General features: G+C 45.7%; 1 protein-coding gene across 1 annotated transcript in view; it reads right to left on the bottom strand.

Moving 5' to 3' along the window:
* CACNA2D3 (calcium voltage-gated channel auxiliary subunit alpha2delta 3) overlaps positions 1–19,798 on the bottom strand; it is a 1,058,385-nt gene that overhangs the window by 64,360 nt on the left and 974,227 nt on the right. Inside the window, exons 30-31 of the mRNA XM_004368627.2 lie at positions 17,761–17,823; positions 14,260–14,330 (exon numbers count right to left, since the gene is read on the bottom strand). Of these exons, the coding sequence (XP_004368684.1) occupies positions 14,260–14,330; positions 17,761–17,823 (134 nt within the window). The remainder of the gene's footprint in view (positions 1–14,259; positions 14,331–17,760; positions 17,824–19,798) is intronic.

Here is a 19,798-nt window from a genome sequence, read left to right as displayed (position 1 = left end):
ACAGACCCAGTTCTTAGCAGGAGGCATTTAAAGTCACTTTCCTGAGAGTGCTCTTTTTCCAACTGGTCAGAAATCAGGACCAACAAAAATATTTCTTCTAAGAATTAGCAGGTTGAATTTCAAAGGCATAAACTCAGCTAATCAAGGCTTGTGGGCAGCTATTAAATACCTACTGTGTGCCCATAAAAGGAGCCCTGATGGTGCAGTGGTTAAGGCGCTTGGCTGCTAACCGAAAGGTCAGCAGTTGGGACCTGGCAGCCGCTCCGTGGGAGAAAGATGTGGCTGTCTGCTTCCATAAAGATTACAGCGTTGGAAACCCTACGGGGCAGTTCTACTCTGTCCTAGAGGGTCGCTATGAGTTGGAAGTGACTCAGTGGTACTCGGTTTGGTTTTTTTGGATGTACTCAGGAGGTACTGCAATAATTCACTGAATTTGCTCACTCTGCCTACGTGGTTTTCCTAAAACCAATCCTGAAACATCTTAATGTTTGCAAATACAGCAGGAGAAACAGGACAAGGGAGGCATCTGACATAGAGACCCACCCTGGCACATTAGTAAACAATTTTGAATCTAAAAGTAAGAGGGGGATAATGATCCACCAAGCTAGTGTGTAAAAAGTATACATTATTTGTCAGGCTACAAATGGCTTCTCTGGGGCAGCTTGCAACTTGCAGGGGAAAAGTCCATGGTAGGGATGGGCAGGAATACGGGGAATTCTTAATAAACAAAGGGACTGTCACCATGAGAAGCCCTTACTGCTTCTTTCATCTCAGAAAGCCACGGGAGTGGAGAGCTCAACCTGCTAACGAACTGGGTGCTGACAGAGGATCCAAAATACGTTCTCCTCCCCTGTGGGCATCTGCCACCGTCTCACTGCACAGCAAGTCCTTACTGAGACTGGGCTGTTCTTTAAGATCAGCGCTCATGTCTCCCACAGCTGCAGAGGTGAGTTAAATGGCCCTGGCCTTGCTGCCTTTGAGCCCTCTGACTGGAAATCAGCAAAACAAGTTTCACTGATGAGCACCCATCAGCAGCAGAGATTGAGCTGCATGTGGTTGCATCGGTCGGGAGCCAGACACACGGGGTCTTGGGGCCACTCCGAATTCACTGCAGGATCCTGAGAGGGGAGCCAGGAGAAAGGCTCACTCATTCTGTAGATTAAGCAGAGGGTCTAACAGCAACAACGCCCGTCACTGGCAGGTGCTGATCATACAGAATCAAAGTTGCTGATACTGACCACATTCACATCTCACCCAGATAACAAGAGCAATAGTGGGGAAAAAAAAAAAAAAATCAATTGCTCTGCCAGCAAAGCAGCCATTTATGCCTGACGGCAGAGGCGTGATTGCATTTTGTAGGTGAGGACTCAAGGCTCAGAAAGGTGAAGTCACTGGTCCAATGTTACTTCTTGTTGTTAGCGCCTGTCGAGTTGGCTGCCGACTCTTGGCAACCCCACGCGCAACAGAACAAAACACCGCCCTAGTCCTGTACCGTCCTCACGATCAGTTGTGATACATAGGGTTTTCAGTGGCTTTTTTTTGGAAGTAGATTGCCAGGCCTTTCTTGCTCTTAACCACTATACCACCAGGGATCTCTTCTAAGCCGTCTCTGATGGACTTGAACCTCCAACCTTTCAGTTAGCGGCAGAGGGTGTTAACCCTTTGTACCAGCCAGGTTCTCCCCGAAGTTATTACTGTGCTAGTAAGCAGGGAAAAAACAAACCAACCAAATCTGTTGCCATTGAGTTGAACTGCCCCATAGGTTTCCAAGTTGCAGACGGTGGATTTGAATTGCCAACCTTTCTGTTAGCAGCCAAACTCTTAACCACTGTGCCACTAGTAAGCAGAGGGGATGAGATTTCTGTCCAGCCCACTTGTACTTCAAAGCTGATGCATTTAAATTGCTTCCCAAGCACGGATTTCTAAGGGATATTCTGCTCCCAAGGATCTCAAGGGGATGGGGCCTCAGAAAATTTTGGAAAATAGGATGTAAACTTGCTCTCAATTCCTAAGTCCCTCACATTTGGGAGCATGTAGGTTGGCATTTGTTTAAAACAGTGGTTTTCACTCAACCCTGGCTGCCTTATGGAATGACCTGGAGAACTTCAAAAATTTTATGCACAGTATATGCTGATACCCAGGTATCTCCTTGCCCCTTCCTCCCAAGATTCAACTGCTTTGGGTTGAGGACCTGTTATCAGTCACTTCCTCAAAGCTCACCAAGTAATTGTAATGTGCAGCCAGTGTTGACAGCCAAGGATTTAGAACGTGGTGCCCCCGCTGGCTAATGATTTCTTGGGTTTGTTTCTTCTTCTCCCAACGTAAGTCTAAGTGCCTTGCAGGCAGGAATGGGGATGCACATAACCTACACGTCTCCTGGGCCTCAGTACCGGCCTGGATACACTTCAGGGCTCTCCTTGACTCATCAACTAGATAGGCGTCATCTGCCAACCTCAAGGGCTAAGAGCTCCCAATCATCCTGGAGGCAGCAATGTCCCAGAGCCAAAGGGGGGCGGGGGGATCCTAGGAAGTAATGTGGCCCATGTGTCCCCACTCAAGGCTGAGTGTTGCCCTCCCTGCCATATCTGCTTTAATCCTGGGGTGAGGGACAACACACATCGGTGCACTTACTGGGCGAGTTGCTGGCTTATGTGCCCCTTCCCCCAGCCCCTTCCCTGAAAATTAGCTTTACTTGTTAAAGGGGAAAATGGAATCACAATTAATCCCACATCGAAAAGATTCAATTTCCTTTGCTTCTTTGTTTAACTAGGAAATAGAAGGAAACAGCTGAATTCTGCTTTGGGGAATGGGTTAATGCAAAAACCCATCTGAGGTGTGAAACTTGGATGCTGAGGGAGCTTCTGTGGACTCTGCCAAGTTTGTGAAGCTGTGTCTCCATTTCCCAGCAGCTGTACCGCAACAATGCCTGCACAGCACTTAGCACAATGCAGGGCGTGCCACAGAGGCTCAATATACATCAGGACCTAGGCACATTGATGTTGCTGGGTCCTTATTATTACATGGTTACTCTTCAAACCCAATACACATTACTGAGAGCCCCTGCTTTGGCTGACTGGGGGGGGGGTGGGCACAGAGACAGGTGAGTTAGAGGGTGACTGTGATCGTTTGTGTTCAGGACTGCACTGGGCATGTGGGGTGTGACTGAAACAAGGAGCTGTGAACACAGCCTCATTTCTTGGAGATTTTCAAAGTGGATATCACAGGCATCCAGGTTCAGTATTTAGAGGATTTGTGTGATCTGAAGCAAACTGGGGATGCGGGGCGTGGCAGACACTAACAGTCTTCTAATATCCATTCTAGGAGTCCCTGGTGGTGCAAATCGTTAAGCACTTGACCCCTAACCAAAAGGGTGGCAGTCGGAACTCACCCAGAGGCACTTCGAAAGAAAAACCTGGTGATTTCCTTCCAAAAAATCAGCCTGAAAACCCTGTTGAGCACAGTTCTCACTGCACACATGGGGTCATCATGAGTCAAAACTGACTTGATGGCAACTGTTTGGGTTTTAATATTCATTCTCTTCTTCTGTCTTAGGAGCAGAACCTGACTTTTCCCTATGCAATTTTCCAGGTGAGACCCATGTGACTAAGCAGAATATTGTATGGGAGACTGCTTAACAAAGAAATCTGACTTGGCCTTTTGGACTTCCCTGAATCCTCCTCCTGCCAGTCTGGATTGCAGATACAACTGCTGGAGCTCAGCAACCATTTTGTATCATGAAGTAACCTCAAATTTAAAAGCCATCTTGAAGGAGAGTACAGAAAAAAGTTGGAGCCCTGGGTCCACGATGATAACACAAGATCCCAAATTAGGATTTTCAGGCTCCTTTCATATTATAGAGAAAAAGACTCCTGTGCTCTTTAAATCTCTACTATTTTGGAGTTTCACACAATATGTAGCAGAACCCAGTCCTCTGAGATACACTAGACTCCAAGTGTGACTGAAAGACTTTCTTTCAGTAACTCTTGAGGCAAAATAAGCATGAATATAAAAAAATAAAACAATGCAGAAAATCCTTTAGTTTGCTCCAACTATGAGAAAGGCTATGTGATGATCAGGAGAACACACTCTGGAATCCAAGGGACATGAGTTCAAATTCCATGTCCATCAACACTCCCGGGGCTGAACTTGGTCAAGTTACCGAACACTCTGAGCCTCCACACAGAGTTTCTCTTTTGTAAAATTGAAATGATAGTAATGACTTTTTGGAGTTGTTATGGGGACTAATTAAGATAACGCATGTAAAGTGCTTGCAGTAATGCCTTGCCTATAGTTAGCATGGAGCCCTGGTAGCACAGTGGTTGAGAGCTACGGCTGCTAACCAAAAGTCGGCAGTTCGAATCCACTAGTCAGTCACTCCTTGGAAACTCTATGGGGCAGTTTTACTCTGTCCTATAGGGTTGCTATGAGTCGGAATTGACTCCACAGCAACAGGTTTGGGTTTTAAGGTTAGTATTCAATAAATGAGGTCTTCTGCTCTTACACTGGAAACCCCAGTGGCATAGTGGTTAAGAGCTACGGCTGCTAACTAAAAGGCTGGCAGTTCACATCCATGAGGCGCTCCTTGGAAACCCTATGGGGCAGTTCTACTCTGTCCTACAGGGTCGCTATGAGTTGGAATCGACTCGACGGCAATGGGTTTGGTTTTTTTTTTTCGGTTTGCTCTTACACTGAAGATAAGGGCAGTTATGTTATAACTGGGGGGGCTTCTAGCAGCAGCTTTAGGATTTTAAAGAGCAGTCCTTTGGAATCTCCATCTCTCTGCATTCCAGAGAGTTTGGCCCAGAAACACACTTGTCCAAGCCAATCTGTCTTCTTGTTCCCTTAAAAGCCACCTTTCACAAAGCATACTTCTGTGGAAATGGTCAGGTCAACAGGAAGCCGAGAAGCCATTCCATTCATTACATGAGTTGTTGAGTATTAAACATCAGTGGGGCCCTCGTCATTAAAGCAAAGCAGCCATCCAAACATAACAGACTTTTCCTTTAACACTCTCTAGACTGCAGGGCCAGGGTATTTTGCGGAAATATAATGAAATGACCGAAGATGCGGAAAGCTCGCCGACTCCTGCCGTGAAGCCAGGGGAGTTCGACTGTAGAGAGACGGAGGAGTAGAAATGGTCCAAGTCCTGAATTCTACCTGACTGTGTCAGCTTTTTAGAAAGGTGATTTAAATAGCAGAAGGAGCCGCTGCAGGAAACTCTACAAAGTCAACCACATTAATGAATGTGTGTAGGGCAGGGCGAGGAGGACATTCACCAGGCCTCGTAGGGTGAGTGTGAGTGGTTTTGGAGGGGTGACAGCTCAGACATGGTGCATCAGGCACAGCAAAAAACAGAAATGACCAGGGCCAGGACACAGAGGGACTACTGGTAGGTCCCAGGGCTACCACTGTTAGTGAGCAGGTTCTCCAGGAGAACCTGGGTGATGCAAACGGTTAACACACACTGGCGGTTCCAGTTCACCCAGAGATGCCTTGGAAGAAAGGCCTGGCAATCTACTTCCACAAAGCTAGCCATTGAAAATCCTATGGAGCACAGTTCTACTCTGACACACATGGGGTTACCATGAGTCAGGGTCAACTTGACGGACAGCAACTGGTTTTTCTTTGCAAGCCAAAGGCCGATTGGTTTTTCCTTCCTCGAGCAAAATTAGATACACAAAGAACAAGGGAAGACCCTTTGGCAGAAACCACAGGGGTGTTTGGTAAAAGCAAAATGTCTAGGGCAAGTGCTCATGTTCTGGGTGGGCGAGAGAAGCGGCAGCCACTCTTTCATCCTTCAGTGAGGAGCTCTTTCTTCACCTGCTTTTTGAGGGCTGTTCCTCTTTGCTTGGGCTTCATATTAAACTCATTTCAATTTCCCCTTCAGTCCTGCTTGGTTCAAATGTTCAAAACGTCAGGCTTGTCCCTTTCACCTGAAAACCAGCACTTCGTTTCCAGGCTAAAGCCCAACTCAACTGAACACAGGGAAGCTATGTTCTCTTACCTACAAAACCATCAAGTTGATTCCGACTCATAGCGATCTGATAGGACAGAGCAGAACTGCCCCATAGGGTTTCCATGGCTGTCATCTTTACGGAAGCAGACTGCCATATCTTTATCCCATGCAGCAGCTGGTAGATTCGAACTGCTGACCTTTAAGTTAGCAGCTGAGTGCTTTAACCACTACAGCACCAGGGCTCCTTCTATTACTTACAGGTATAGGGAAAAGAGGAGGTGAAATGGGAGGAGGGTAGAAGAGACACCGTTTCTCACGTCTCACTAGCCGTCTGCTGAGCCACTGTCTGTAGAAGGATCCCTACTGGAGATTAAACCTGGGTTTTGTTCTTGCTGTTTATAAGCCTGGTGTTTTGCTCTAGTGGGGGCAGAGACTGGATAGTACCAGAGAGTCCCCCGTAGCCTCTAGAAGAACAAACTACCGTCAAGACACTGAAGGTGGGTCCCCTCCCACCAACACACCCAAGGGAAGGATGCAGATCCCAGAAGATAATCCGGGAAGCAAATATCAGAAGGATGGGCTAGGGTCTCTTCTGTCTAGGAAAGGGACCCAATCAGACATTTTCGTTTGTTTTCTAGAGACTGTAACAGATGAGCAGGAAACGGACGAAAGGACAGTGGTAGAGGTCCTGGATCAGGTTGCTGGCATGCACGAGCCCATTTGGGGATAAGATTCATCCGTGTCAGCTGAGCAGGCTCTGCAAGCGCCTACCCTGTGGTCACAATGGGAGACGTTGATCTCCCGTGCTCAGGAGGACAGGCTGGGAGCACGCGTGTACGCTCAAGCTGGAGACACCTCAGACACTTGTGCATTACTGCATTTACCTCTCACCTGCAGGAATATGAGTAATTCTTTTAGTTCCATTTTGCTGCAGAGAAAACTCAAAGTTATTGATTTAAAGTTGCCCAAGGTCAGACAGCTCCTAAGCGGCAGTACCTAGACTGGTACTCAGATGCTTTTAACTTAGTCAGTCTTGACGCTTGCTGCAGGTAAGAATCACGTGGGCAGCTTGGCAAGCGCATCAGTGCCTGCGCTCCATCCTTAAGGCAACTGAATAGGCATCACTTAGCAGCTGCAGCAGGGCATAGGTGTGTTGTAAAAGCTCCCCAGGGGATGCTAATGCTCCACAGAGTCCAGGCCCAGGGGTCCACCCCTAAAGCTACGCCCTGGCGGGAACGGCTGTGTAGTCATCACCTTTTGAGGGTCACTGGTGGAAATAAAATGCAGATGACACAAGCTTGCTTGCTGAAAGTGAAGACGACCTGAAGCACTTACTGATGAACAAAGACCACAGCCTTCAGTGTGGATTCCACCTCAACATAAAGAGAACAAAAATGCTCACAGCTGGACCAATAAATGACATCACGACAAATGGAGAAAAGATTGAAGTTGTCAAGGATTTCATTTTACTTGGATCCACAATCAACACCCACGGAAGCAGCAGTCAAGAAATCAAAGGACGCATTGCATTGGGCAAATCTGCTGCAAAAGACCTCTTTAAAGTGTTAGAAAGCAAAGATGTCACTTTAAGTACTAAGGTGTGCCTGACCCAAGCCATGGTGTTTTCAATCACCTCATACGCAGAAGACTGAAAAAGATGCCTTTGAATTACAGTGTTGGTGAAGAATAATGAACATACCATGGACTGCCAGGTGAACGAACAAATCTATCTTGGAAGAAGTACATCCTCCTTAGAAGCGAGGATGGCAAGACTTCGTCTTATATACTTTGGACATGTTATCAGGAGGGACCAGTGCCTAGAGGAGGACACCATGCTTGGTAAAGTAGAGGGTCAGCGAAAAACAGGAAGACCCTCAACGAGATGGATTGACACAGTGGCTGCAACAATGGGCTCAAGCATAACAACGATTATGAGGATGGCGCAGGGCTGGGCAGTGTTTCTTTCTGCTGTACACAGGGTCGCTAGGAGTCGGAAGCGACTCGATACCACCTAACAAAAACAGTGGAAACAACAACAAATGAAGAAAAGCGAAAAAAAAAAAGCTCTCAGATATTTGGAGATACAATGCACGGCTTAATTTTATCTCCTATTTACAACAGAGTTGCAGTTTGCAAGGCATCTTATATATCTTATTTTAGGTGATTCTTACAAAATCCCTAGAGGTCCCAGTTTGGGTGAGGAAGATGCCAAGATTCAGAGAGGCTGAAGAATTTGTCAAAGGCCCAAAAGCCCACTGCTGTCGAGTCGGTTCTGACTCATAGCAACCCTACAGGACAGAGTAGAACTACCCCATAGGGTCTGCAAGGAGTGCCTGGTACATTCAAACTGCTGACCTTTCGGTTAGCAGCCGAGCACTTAACCACTACACCACCAAGGTTTCCAAAAACCAAACCCGTTGCCGTCGAGTGGATTCTGACTCATAGCGACCCTATAGGACAGAGTAAAACTGCCCAATAGGGTTTCCAAGGAGTGCCTGGTGGATTGGAACTGCTGACCTTTTGGATAGCAGCCGTAGCTCTTATTAACCACTGCGCCAACAGGGCTTCCTGTCGAAGGCCACACAGTGGCAAATCTGGCGCTCAACCTGAGGTCTTCTTATTCCGAGTCTAGAGTTTCACAATGGCCTTATCAGGAACCTTGAATATTCGCCTTTGACTGGCTGTATATTTTCCCCCACGTATCCCTGGATATTTGACAATACCGAGTTTGCATCCATGGGGGTAAGAGAGAGAAAAATAAATGAATCCTAATAAAAGGATTTTGAAACTGGATTTTCTTTTATTACTTGCAAGAGGGACATGTCATCACCAATGGCAGCAAAAGGAACCACGCTGTTGTTATTGTTGCCTGGCTCATGGCAACCCCCTGCACAATGGAATAGAGTTTTCACTGGCTGATTTTTGGAAGAAAAGTAAGCTTTTCTTCCTAGTCTGTCTTAGTTTGGAAGCTCAGCTGAAACCTGTTCAGTGTCACAGCAATATGTAAGCCTCCACCAACAGTAGGGTGGTGCCTGTCTTGAGGTGCATTGCCTTGGAAAACCTATGTCTCCCACATGGAAGGCAAGAATTCTGCCACTAAATCACCAACGCACCTCGAGAGAACCGTGGAGTACGGACTTGGAGCAACATGAATGCAAGGCTTCCACTAGACATGAACATGAGTGACAAGCGAAATTGCTACCATGCAAAATGCTACACGAGTCACCACTCAGGGAGTCCACTTACCTTTTGTGATAAGAACGAAGAAGTATTTGAAGTTCTCTGTTCTAAGCACAAAAAAGCTGACCAGCATATGGTATCATATGAGAAAACACACAAAGTATGGAAACATGGCTTGGTCTACGGATTTATCAACTTCAGCTAAAAGAAATCTGGACAATCTTATCACTCAGTTGGCTTCCCACCCTGAAAGTTCCGCTTGCCCAGGTAAGACACCAGTGAGCCAACATCTTCCTCAGATATCCTCCACCTTTCAAACGGAGCTGAAGAAAGCTCTGTGCACAATCTTGTTGTACACAGAACCAGGTAAAGGGCAGAAGCTAGAAAATTCTGTCTGTGTTCAGACTGCAGAAAGACTGGATCCAGCTCTGCTACACAGACACTTTGGGCAAGTTCTTAATCTTTCCAAGCCTCATTATTTCCATCTATAAAATGGGAATGTTTATACGTAGTGGTAGCTTCATGGGTGTGTACCTGTGCAGTCCCACAGAGTCCTACACTTTGAATGGCCCCGTGCTTGCTGTAATGATTAGCTTTTGCTCTTTTGAAATTCTTCATACTTTTTGAACAAGAGGCCCCACATTTCCATTTTATACTGGGGCCTGCAGATTAGGTAGCCAGTCCTGTTCATACCTGCCTCATGGAGCTGTGGGGAGGAATGTAAGAGGTCACCTCTGTCAAGCTTACTCTAGGCCTGGTGTGTGACAGGTGCTCAGGGAAGGCAGCCACTGTTATCATTATCATCATGATATGCCACAGCAGTATACAGACAGGGAGCTGCCAGAAATTCAAGCTGGATTCAGAAGAGGATGTGGAATGAGGGATATCATTGCTGATGTCAGATGGATCCTGGCTAAAAGCAAAGAATACAAGAAAGATGTTTACCTGTGACTATGCAAAGGCATCCGACTGTGTGAATCATAACAAATTATGGATAACACTGCGAAGAATAGGAATTCCAGAACACTTAATTGTGCTCATGAGGAACCTGTACATAGATCAAGAGGCAGTTGTTGAAACAGAACAAGGGGATACTGCACAGTTTAAAGTCAGGAAGGGTGTGTGTCAGGGTTGTATCCTTTCACCATACCTATACAATCTGTATGCTGAGCAAATAATCCAAGAAGCTAGACTGTACAAGAAGAACAGGGCATCAGGATTGGAGGAAGACTCATTAACAATCTGCATTACGCAGACGACACAACATTCCTTGCTCAAAGTGAAGAGGACTTGAAGCACTTACTGATGAAGATCAAAGACCACAGCCTTCAGTATGGATTACACCTCAACGTAAAGAAAACAGAGATTCAACTGGACCAATAAGCAACATCATGATGAATGGAGAAAAGACTGAAGTTGTCAAGGATTTCATTTTACCTGGATCCACAATCAACACCCAAGGAAGCAGCAGTCAAGAAATCAAAGGACGCATCGCATTGGGCAAATCTGCTGCAAAAGACCTCTTTAAAGTGCTGAAAAGTAAAGACATCACCTTGAAGACTAAGGTGCGCCTGACCCAAGCCATGGTGTTTTCAACCGCCTCATATGCATGGGAAAGCTGGACAATAAATAAGGAAGACCAAAGATAAATTGATGCCTTCGAATTGTGGTGCTGGCAAAGAATACTGAATATACCATGGACTGCCAGAAGAAGGAACAAATCTGTCTTGGAAGAAGTACAACGAGAATGCTCCTTAGAAGCAAGGATGGCGAGACTATACTCACATACTCTAGACATGTTATCAGGAGGGATCAGTCCCTGGAGAAGGACATCATGCTTGGTAAAGTAGAGGGTCAGCAAAAAACAGGAAGACCCTCGATATGATGGATTGACACAGTGTCTGCAACAATGAGCTCAAGAATAACAACAATTGTGAGGATGGCGCAGGACCGGGCAGTGTTTCCTTCTGTTGTACGTAGGGTTCCTATGTGTTGGAACCAACTCAAAGGCGCCTAACAACAACCAAATGCCAAAGCTACTGGTATATTATTCGATCCTGGATGCTATGTCACATGTAAGCTGGGAGGACAGAATCAGGCCCGATGCTTCTGTCAAAGAACTCAGCTAACACGATCGACAATGACCAATTTTGCCTCCTCAATTGTTTTGACCCTTACTGCTGTGGCGGTTTCTTAAAACTCTCACATCAATCAGCAGTTTCCCTTCCACATGGCAGTGCAGACCCAGAAGTGGATGGTCTCTCCCTCCAATGGTCCGGCTAAGTAGAACAATCCTCAAGTCACCAGCTAAGTGGTCAGAGCAACAAAGGACAGGTCCACTGCTACATAGGCAAGCATTGCCTTACTTCCCTAGAGAGAGAGGCGGCAAAGATGGACCAGGGGAGAAAGACAAAAGTGGGGCTAAAAAAGGGATAATTTGTAGGACTCTTGTGTGTGGAACTCATTTCTTTAGGACTGAGTATAAGCAGATCAATTTGAGAAAGTTTGCGCTAACCAGGCACAGTCCAGGGTGCTGAGATGGGTGGTTGGCTCAGTGATCTGCTCCTGAGCTTCACCTGGGCTCATTCATGTCACCAAAGTAACTGAGCCTCCACGTACCCTGTGTTTGGATGTGGCTTGTTTTATCGTGGTGTATTACTTCTGTCCCAGAGTGCTGCCAATTTACTTCTGGCTACATTCTTCCAATGTTTTTGAAATGCCGATCTTCTCTGTATGGAAGGACAGTCAACCTTTTACTCCAAGCTAGCTCTGCATGCTTGGTAAGGCCTGCCTGCTGTCCTCCAACACTAGAGACCCCATGCCAGGTGTCATGGGAGGCGTTGTGAGATGTGTGAACACAGAAAAAACATTACCTTGTGCCAAGCAGAAAGCAAAACCAAGACCAAACAAAGATCCATAACAACAAAAATCGCAGCAGCAGCTAGCAATTATTTAGCCATTAATATATGCCAGGCACTGTGTTAAGCACTTTCTGGTTATTATTACTCGTTAACTCTGACAGCAACCCATGGAAGTAACTGTTACCATCATTTTCGTTTTCCAGGTAAGGAAACCAAAGCTTCGAGAGATAACTTGACTTATTCTAAGTCGTGCAGTTGATAAATGTCAGAATCTAGATTTGAACCCAGTCCACCTACTCTCATTGCTCTACTGGCCCCACGGAGGGAGGCCCTTCAAAGAGGCCAGGAGGTTCATCACCTAGTTCCATTCCTGGATGACAGCAGCTGTGTTACAACTGAGTAAAGTTTCCAGCCCTTCTCTTTTCTCCAGCATGTTAGCTACTATAGTAGTAAAAGAAAGTTCAAGATTCATACCAACCATATTCTCACCCACATTAAGGAGACGATCTGGAATTTTAAATTCCATTACAACCTTTCCCTTTCTCCTCTTAAACAGTTTGGAAGGAATATCCAAGAGGTAAAAGGGGAAAAACGGCTTTGTTAAAGAAGGTGAAAAATATGCTTTGGAATGAGAAACATGTGTGTGATTATTCTTTATCTTTTGCCTCCTCCTACCACGTTGAAAACAAGTTAACGTGATACAAATGTACACATCTACAGAAAGACACGAACCATCAGCGGGGCCCTGGACGGCAGACAACCCAGAAGCTGCCATGGGAAGCTTTATGAAGTTGTGGAAAATTCCACAACAACCCAAGCCCAGCTCCAAGCAGAGTTAGCTTCCAAGCACGTGTAGAATGCCTCCTGGAGAAAAAGAAGGCCGAACTTGAACCTTCAAAGGAGAGTTGGGCAGACTGCACGACCTGCTCCAGGCCGGCCTGAGAGCAAGCCAAGTGTGGCCGAGATTGCAGAATCACTGGAGTTATGCCAGTTTTTTTTTTTTAAATATCATTTCTTTTTTCCCCACTTCTGGCACAAACAAGCTCATGGAATTTCAAAAATTGGGTCATCATTTCTGAATTCCTTGCTTTCAGCACAGCGCTCAGTTGGTCTTGTTGACTGGCTTAAAAGTCCGATTTCCTCAGCTAAGACTTCCCGGCCATTCAGCTGCGAGGCGGGTAGTAATAAACTGGGGGCCGCCATTCCCACTGGCAGCCAGCACACACTAGATTCCGCAGGCGAGCTGGAGGTCCATCCTTGCGTTTCCGGCTGTTATATATTTAACAGCATCAAATACTCCCATTAAAGCACCACTTCAAAGGCCGCCATTCTTCCTGGGAGGCCAAGGGCAGGGAGAAACATTACTGGCATCCTGATCTCATGGGATGATGGATTTTTCCCACGGCCTTTGGTGTTCCCAAAACCATGGCTGGCCTGCCCATGAGGGACAGGGAGCAGAGAGCAAGACGTCCTACACAAGCTTCATTTGGGGTCAACAGGTGTTCTCACAACTCAGTTGAGTAGTACCTGCCACACGTGGCATTTGACACAATCTGGGTTTTCTTTTGGCAACAGACTTAAACTTGCCTCCATCTGGGAACAAGGAGCCCTGGTGGAGCTATGGTTAAGGTCAACAGCTTGAACCCACCAGCTGCTCTGTGGGAGAAAGACCTGGCAATCTGCTCCCGTAAAGATTACAGCCTAGAAAACTCTATGGTGCAGTTCTACTCTGTCTTACAGGGTCGCTCTGAGTTGGAATCGACTTGACGGCACCCAACCACCACACTACCATCTGGGAGCAGGTCTTAAGATCTTTCATCTGATTTTCTAAAAATGTATCAATTAAGTCTCCAAACAAGGCTTTCCATCCCTGAGTTCCAGACTCCTTAGCAAGCTTCCCCAGTTTGTCAATGTGAGACAAACTACACTCCTCCTTTCTGATCAGGTAAAAACATTTGCTACTTCTTCGCAGTGACTTGCTCAAGACATATAATCGCATCACAGTGCAGACCCTACTTCAGTACTGGCCTCCAATAAACTCTGTGCTGAGTGAACAGGAAACTCATTGTGAGCTGGGTTTCCAAGACTCTTAACACTCACGCAAGAGGCATCAGGTTTCTGCGAGATCTTCTGGAGCATGGACAGAAGCAGAAACCAGCCGTGGGGTCAAGTCTGGGCTTGCTTTACTTGACCTTGGTTTGTTTTATTTTATTCAGGCAAACTTCTTCTCGGGGGTGGTGCAGGGGACCATAAAATCCTTACCTTTTAAAGGAGCCCATTGTTAACAATTTATTCATCACAGCTCCCTCGATCTCTCCGAAAAAGTCTCCAGTCTGCAGGGAAGAAAAGAAGACACAAGGGGAAGCGTGGATAAATAGTGCGCCCAAACGTCAGAGAAGAAATGACAGCAGACACAGTCTCTCCTGGAACCGACAGGACTGCCTTTCACAGAACAGAAAGTAGGTTTTCAGGACTATTGTCACATCAAAGCGGAAAAGGCCTTAAGGGCTGTGATAAGCTATGGGATAACAGAGCAAACCAGTGAGCAGATGTGAATGCTTCCATAGGCATAGAATTAAAACACACACACACACACACACACACAAGCACACACGCCAGTACCCTTGGATGGAGTAGGCATTAATCTGCTCTCAATCCCATGATTAAAACGTTACTGCATATAGAAAGAAACAGGCTGTGAACAGACTCCCTGGAGAGTAATAAAAACAATTGTTTATAATTCCTGGATGCCCTGTTTAGGGAGCTGGAGTAGTCCTCTTCATTAGCCCTGTAAATTTCCTGCAGTTGAGAATCCGTCCTTTCTCAGAATCACCTCCTGAGGAACACTCCCATTCTGTCCACAGGCAGTCAACATGTTGACAAAGAGTAAGACAGCCTGGCCCCTTGAGGAAAGGTCACGGCGAATCCGAGGACTTCTTACCTCCTACCCTTACATCTTCAGGTCACTGGAAGCCTAGCAATTCTTTCTCCAGCACCAAGTTGGTGCTTTGGCAAGTCTCATTCTTGGAGCTGGCTGGGATTTGCAATCTCTGAGTGCTGGAATGAAGAATTAACATCCTCGAGTATTCCCTCCAGACTCCTTGAACCACTATAATCCATGCTGTCCAATGGGCAGGGTGTATACAGTAGAGAAGAACAGAGGTTGGTGGCAACAGCCTTCCTCTGCCAACACCCTGGGAGGCACCAGTGTAGACCAGTAGAGAACCCCCATCTCTACTGTAACTGCTCTGCGGATTTATAGCTTTTGTGTTGGGGGCGGAGGGGGACATGACACTCCCGAATTACATACATTCCATAGGCTTTGTATTCCCCAATTCCATTACAACCAAGTGGGCTCAACCACGCACCTGGGAGTATTCAGGCAGAAAAGACTTCACCAAAAAGCCAAGAAAGAGAGGAGGAAGGAGGAAATGTTTTTCTGACTCAATATTGAGCGTTGCCTTTTTCACTCTAGGGAAACCTGGAACCTTTGCCAACTCTGTGGGCATGCACTGCAACCAGGAGCAAGGACATTCGTAGTCCCTGTGTGTAAATATGCCCGTGTCAATGGAACTGGCTGTTAGGTGAAGAAGAATGATCCTAATTGGGGAGCAGGAAGTCGGACAACATCAAACAAGCCCAGGCCAGGCAGGCTGGCAGGCTCATGGGGTAATGCTGCAGGTCTATTCCACAGAGAGGTAAAGCTGGGAGCAGAGCCCACCTGCAGCACTCATGGCTTTGTAGGAGATACTGCTTCAGTGGTTAGCTTTGTTAGTGAGTCCGCGACTCAGCAATGGAAGATGCCCACCACGCCCTTCCTGCACCCCAACAACAGGCTCCCATCTCCACCCTACATAATTACGACAGAAGGGCAGGGCAACCTCTCACAGTCCATTCATCTGGACACTTGCTCCATTGATTCTTGAACGTCTCCATGTTTCTCTTCCCAGCCAGAGGGGCACACTGTCTTGCCATAAACCCACCCAGAGGGGTCTCAGAAGAAAAACCTGGTGATCTGTTTCCAAAAGATCACAGCCACTGAAAACCCTATGGAGTGCAGTTCTGCTCTGACACACATGGGGTCGCCATAAGTAGAAATCGCCTTGATGGCCATCTTTTTTTTAAGCAGTCATATTACCCTAGGCCTGTAGACCTTCTTGGATTCCCTGGGTGGTGCAAACAGTTATTATGCTCAACTGTTAACTGAAACATTGGTGGTCTGAGTCTACCCAGAGATGCCTCAGAAGAAAGGGCTGGCGATCTGCTTCAGAAAAATCAGCCACAAAAGCCTATGGCATACAGGTCTACTCTGACACACATGGGATCACCAGGAGTCAGAGCTGAATAAAAGGCAACTGGTTATGAACCTTCCTGTTTCCTCAGAGACTGGCTTTGTTTCAGAGATTCATTCATTCTGCCTAATGTCCATCAACTGTCCACTGTCGAAAGATATTCAGCATCTGAGGAGACTGTGTGAGTGGGCAGTCTGAGTTTCAATAATGTACCTTCTTCTCACAGCAGTGTAATTTTTTGCACCTCAAAGGTATATTTAAAACCCACATCATGTTTGGGGATAAGAGAGGAAACTGAATCACACTTCCTCCTGTTATCAGGACCCATTGTTTATAGACTAACCAGTAAGCTCAGACCATAAGGTGCCAGACTTAATGACAATTAACTAATTTATTAAGCATTCATGGGCCTATCACACTGTGGAGGACTGAAGAATTTTTTTTTTAATGATTTATAAGGGAATTCATTACAAAATATTAGGATCCTCAAATATTAGAGTGTAACCAGCCTCATTTTACAGAGCCCGTCAGGAAGCCCAGAGGGGTTAAGAGATGTGCCCAAGATACCAAAACTAGTTAAGGAAAGAGAACCAGCCCCGAAATCATCTGCCTTCTACTCGAGTATTATGACTTTATTAGCCACACTGCTAAACTTGTCTGGGTTTTACCTTCTTTTAATACTCAAATTTAATTTCTAATGGCAGAAAAAGTTGTAATGCAAAAAGTTTTACTAGGGAAACCTCTGCTTCTCTGTTACAATTCTGTTGATGTGAACTCCTATTTTGATTTCCGAATCCAGCGGAGATTTCTGTGCTCAGCCCCAGAGCTTGGTTTCTTTGAACTTCCTTTCTCCCGTCCTCACACTGCACACAGCTCAGTCAAATGAAGGGCATTCCTCACCTGTCTCTGAGTCCTTGTCCCTCAGTGCTGAGGGCCCAAGTTAATCCTTGAACTCAAATAACTAATTTTAAAAAGCAAAAACCAGAAAGAAAGCCATAAACAATAATTATGTAGGAATAGACATATATATGTATAGGTGTATATATGTGTGTGTGTGTGTGTGTGTGTGTGTGTGTGTATATATATATTCTTTTTTTTTAATACGGAGATGAAATATCAGAAGCCTCCTTATAGTTGCCCAAACTCTTTAAGGAACCTCCACCCTTGAGGCAAAAATTCTTTATGTGGCACAGACAACTCTGAGGCAAAGTGTTCTATAAATTGAACATTTTATGAGTACAAGAGCAGACCTGGGGCCCTGCCTGGTCCCCACTGGGAGGTAAACATTCTCTGCGGCCCAATGAGAAGTAGGCTGTGACATTCTTAGAGGGATGGAAATAAGGTTTTATAATCTCCTGCTATTGCCTCTTAAATATAATCATCGTCTCAAGGTTTTTACACCGTAACTTGTTTCCCCTGACCCAGACAGACTCTGAGCTCCTACCTGGGCGGGGAGAAATTCCTCACTCACCTGCGTGTAGTCTTCCGACACCAGAATAAATCCATTATTGTCTACTAGGTAACAGTTCACGGTCTAGAAAATAAAAACCACAGTTTCAACGTCGGGTCCTTTTACGTGCAATGACGTACTTCCGATCTGAGAGAAACCTTTTTTTTTTTGGACGGGGGTTGTTTTCAGGGAATTGGAAATGCCTGCCGGCTTTAGGAGTTCAGGGTAGGGTTCAGCTAACCCCAGTGTTTACTCTGTGAAATGAACAAACAAAAACGAAATACCGAACAGCCTTGAACAACACAGTCTGGGATAAGAGGAATATGTACTAAAACCGATTAATGACAGCTTATATTCCTTTTTCTAATCTGTCTTCACATGACGTGCATTCTATTTCCCAGGAACATAGAGTTCAGAAGCCTGGGAGTCTGTATTCTAAGCGGGTGAAGTGCAGGCTGTTTTTAAAGCAAAACACCAGCCCAGTTGTCATTACTCTAATGATGTATTAATGAAAACACCGTGTCAGCTCGGAGGACCATCAAGGGACCGGGTAATATTTTTTAATTTGTTCATAGACTGAGGCAGGGGGGAAGGGACAGACTTCTGTTACAAGCGGCCCCTCAGGCCTCCTAAAGGTTTTCAAACTGTTTTTAATTGGGAGCTGGATTTGGGGGCAGGGCTGTTAGTTTTTGGGAGCTCAGACTTATAAATTGTAGCAAGCAAGGTAAACCCAAACCTCTCCTTCCCCCACACTACTTTAATCTCAAGTGAATGATTTGCTACAGGCTACGTTTTAATTACAGTGCTGCGGAGTTTAAACTTAAGGTTTAATTCCATCCTTGATGTAACTCAGTTTCTATTTATTGCAGCTTTACATACCGACTGCAACATTTAATTTGTAACATATCTTTACCCTGAGCCGCCTAGCTCCAGGCCACCACAGGGCTGGTGTTTTCTGCGACATTTACCTACCCGTGGGGTTGTTTTTAGTCAGGCACAAAAGTACAGAAGTTACTTAGTCAGCAATGTCCATCTTTCCCACTAGGAAGTGGTGGAGAATCAGCAGAAAATTAAAAACCCTGCTAGCTATCCCCTTGTTTGAAAGAGCTGGATGTTTCGGTGAGCAATAGAGCTTCTTCCAGGTACCCAAAGGGGCCAGAGGAATGACCTGCTATTAGAACTACATCTTTGATCAAAATCTCTCTGCTTTTCTAACGCTGTAAATATTGGATGATACAATGCCGGTATAAGGCAAATAGATTACAAAGTCAATTGCATATGTTGAGAGGCAGGAGTTGGTGAAGTCAATAAAAGTGATATTGGAGAATGGCTCTAATCACACAGGAAGCCGCTGGCACCTTAAGATCTGTTAGAGGTAGACAAGCGAAGAAGGAAAACTGCTGAGGAGCAGACATGAGAGGTGCTTCAAAAGAGAATGATTTCAAAGGCAAGGGACCTTAGTCAAGCCCCTGGGGTAAACTGACCAAACCCTTGACTATATTTGATCTTCTCGGTGATCATTCTGAGAAAATCAAAAGTAAAGTGAAGGATTCTATATTGTACTACTTAATAATTTTATCAGAAAATGTATGCTGGCTACCCTAAAACCCCACTAAATGAATGTTTCTTTGCTTAGAGAATTAGCAGACCGCTGTAATTTTTTTTCAGTAGAAATAAGCTTATTTTCACCATTTCAGTTTTATTTAAAGACAAAGCTTCAGTGAAACCTTTCACTATTTACTGTAAATGCTTGGTGCTTTTCTTGACCTAGTGTCTTGGAAGGTGCTCTGTGCTCCCTGTAACAGCACCACTGAGTGGAACGCAAGCCAGCCTGACGGTCAGGAGACTCACTGCTCTGATGTCCTCCCGTGTTCCCACGTGCCTCAGAGGGGCATGGAAGGAGCAGAGGCAAGAGTTCTGGAGCAGAAAAGAAGAGGTTTCAACTCAGAACTTGTCAAACCAAGTTCTAAGAACAGAGGCGGGGCGACTTTGGCATCACACGAAGAACGTTTTCATAAAACAAATGATCCTCACTGATAACGGTGATGGTGATGGGGGT

This window comes from Trichechus manatus, unplaced genomic scaffold (genome assembly GCF_000243295.1).
Source record: "Trichechus manatus latirostris isolate Lorelei unplaced genomic scaffold, TriManLat1.0 scaffold00001, whole genome shotgun sequence".
NCBI lineage: Eukaryota > Metazoa > Chordata > Mammalia > Sirenia > Trichechidae > Trichechus > Trichechus manatus.
Note: the sequence above shows the minus strand (reverse complement) of the source record. Positions and strands in the feature narration are given on the sequence as shown.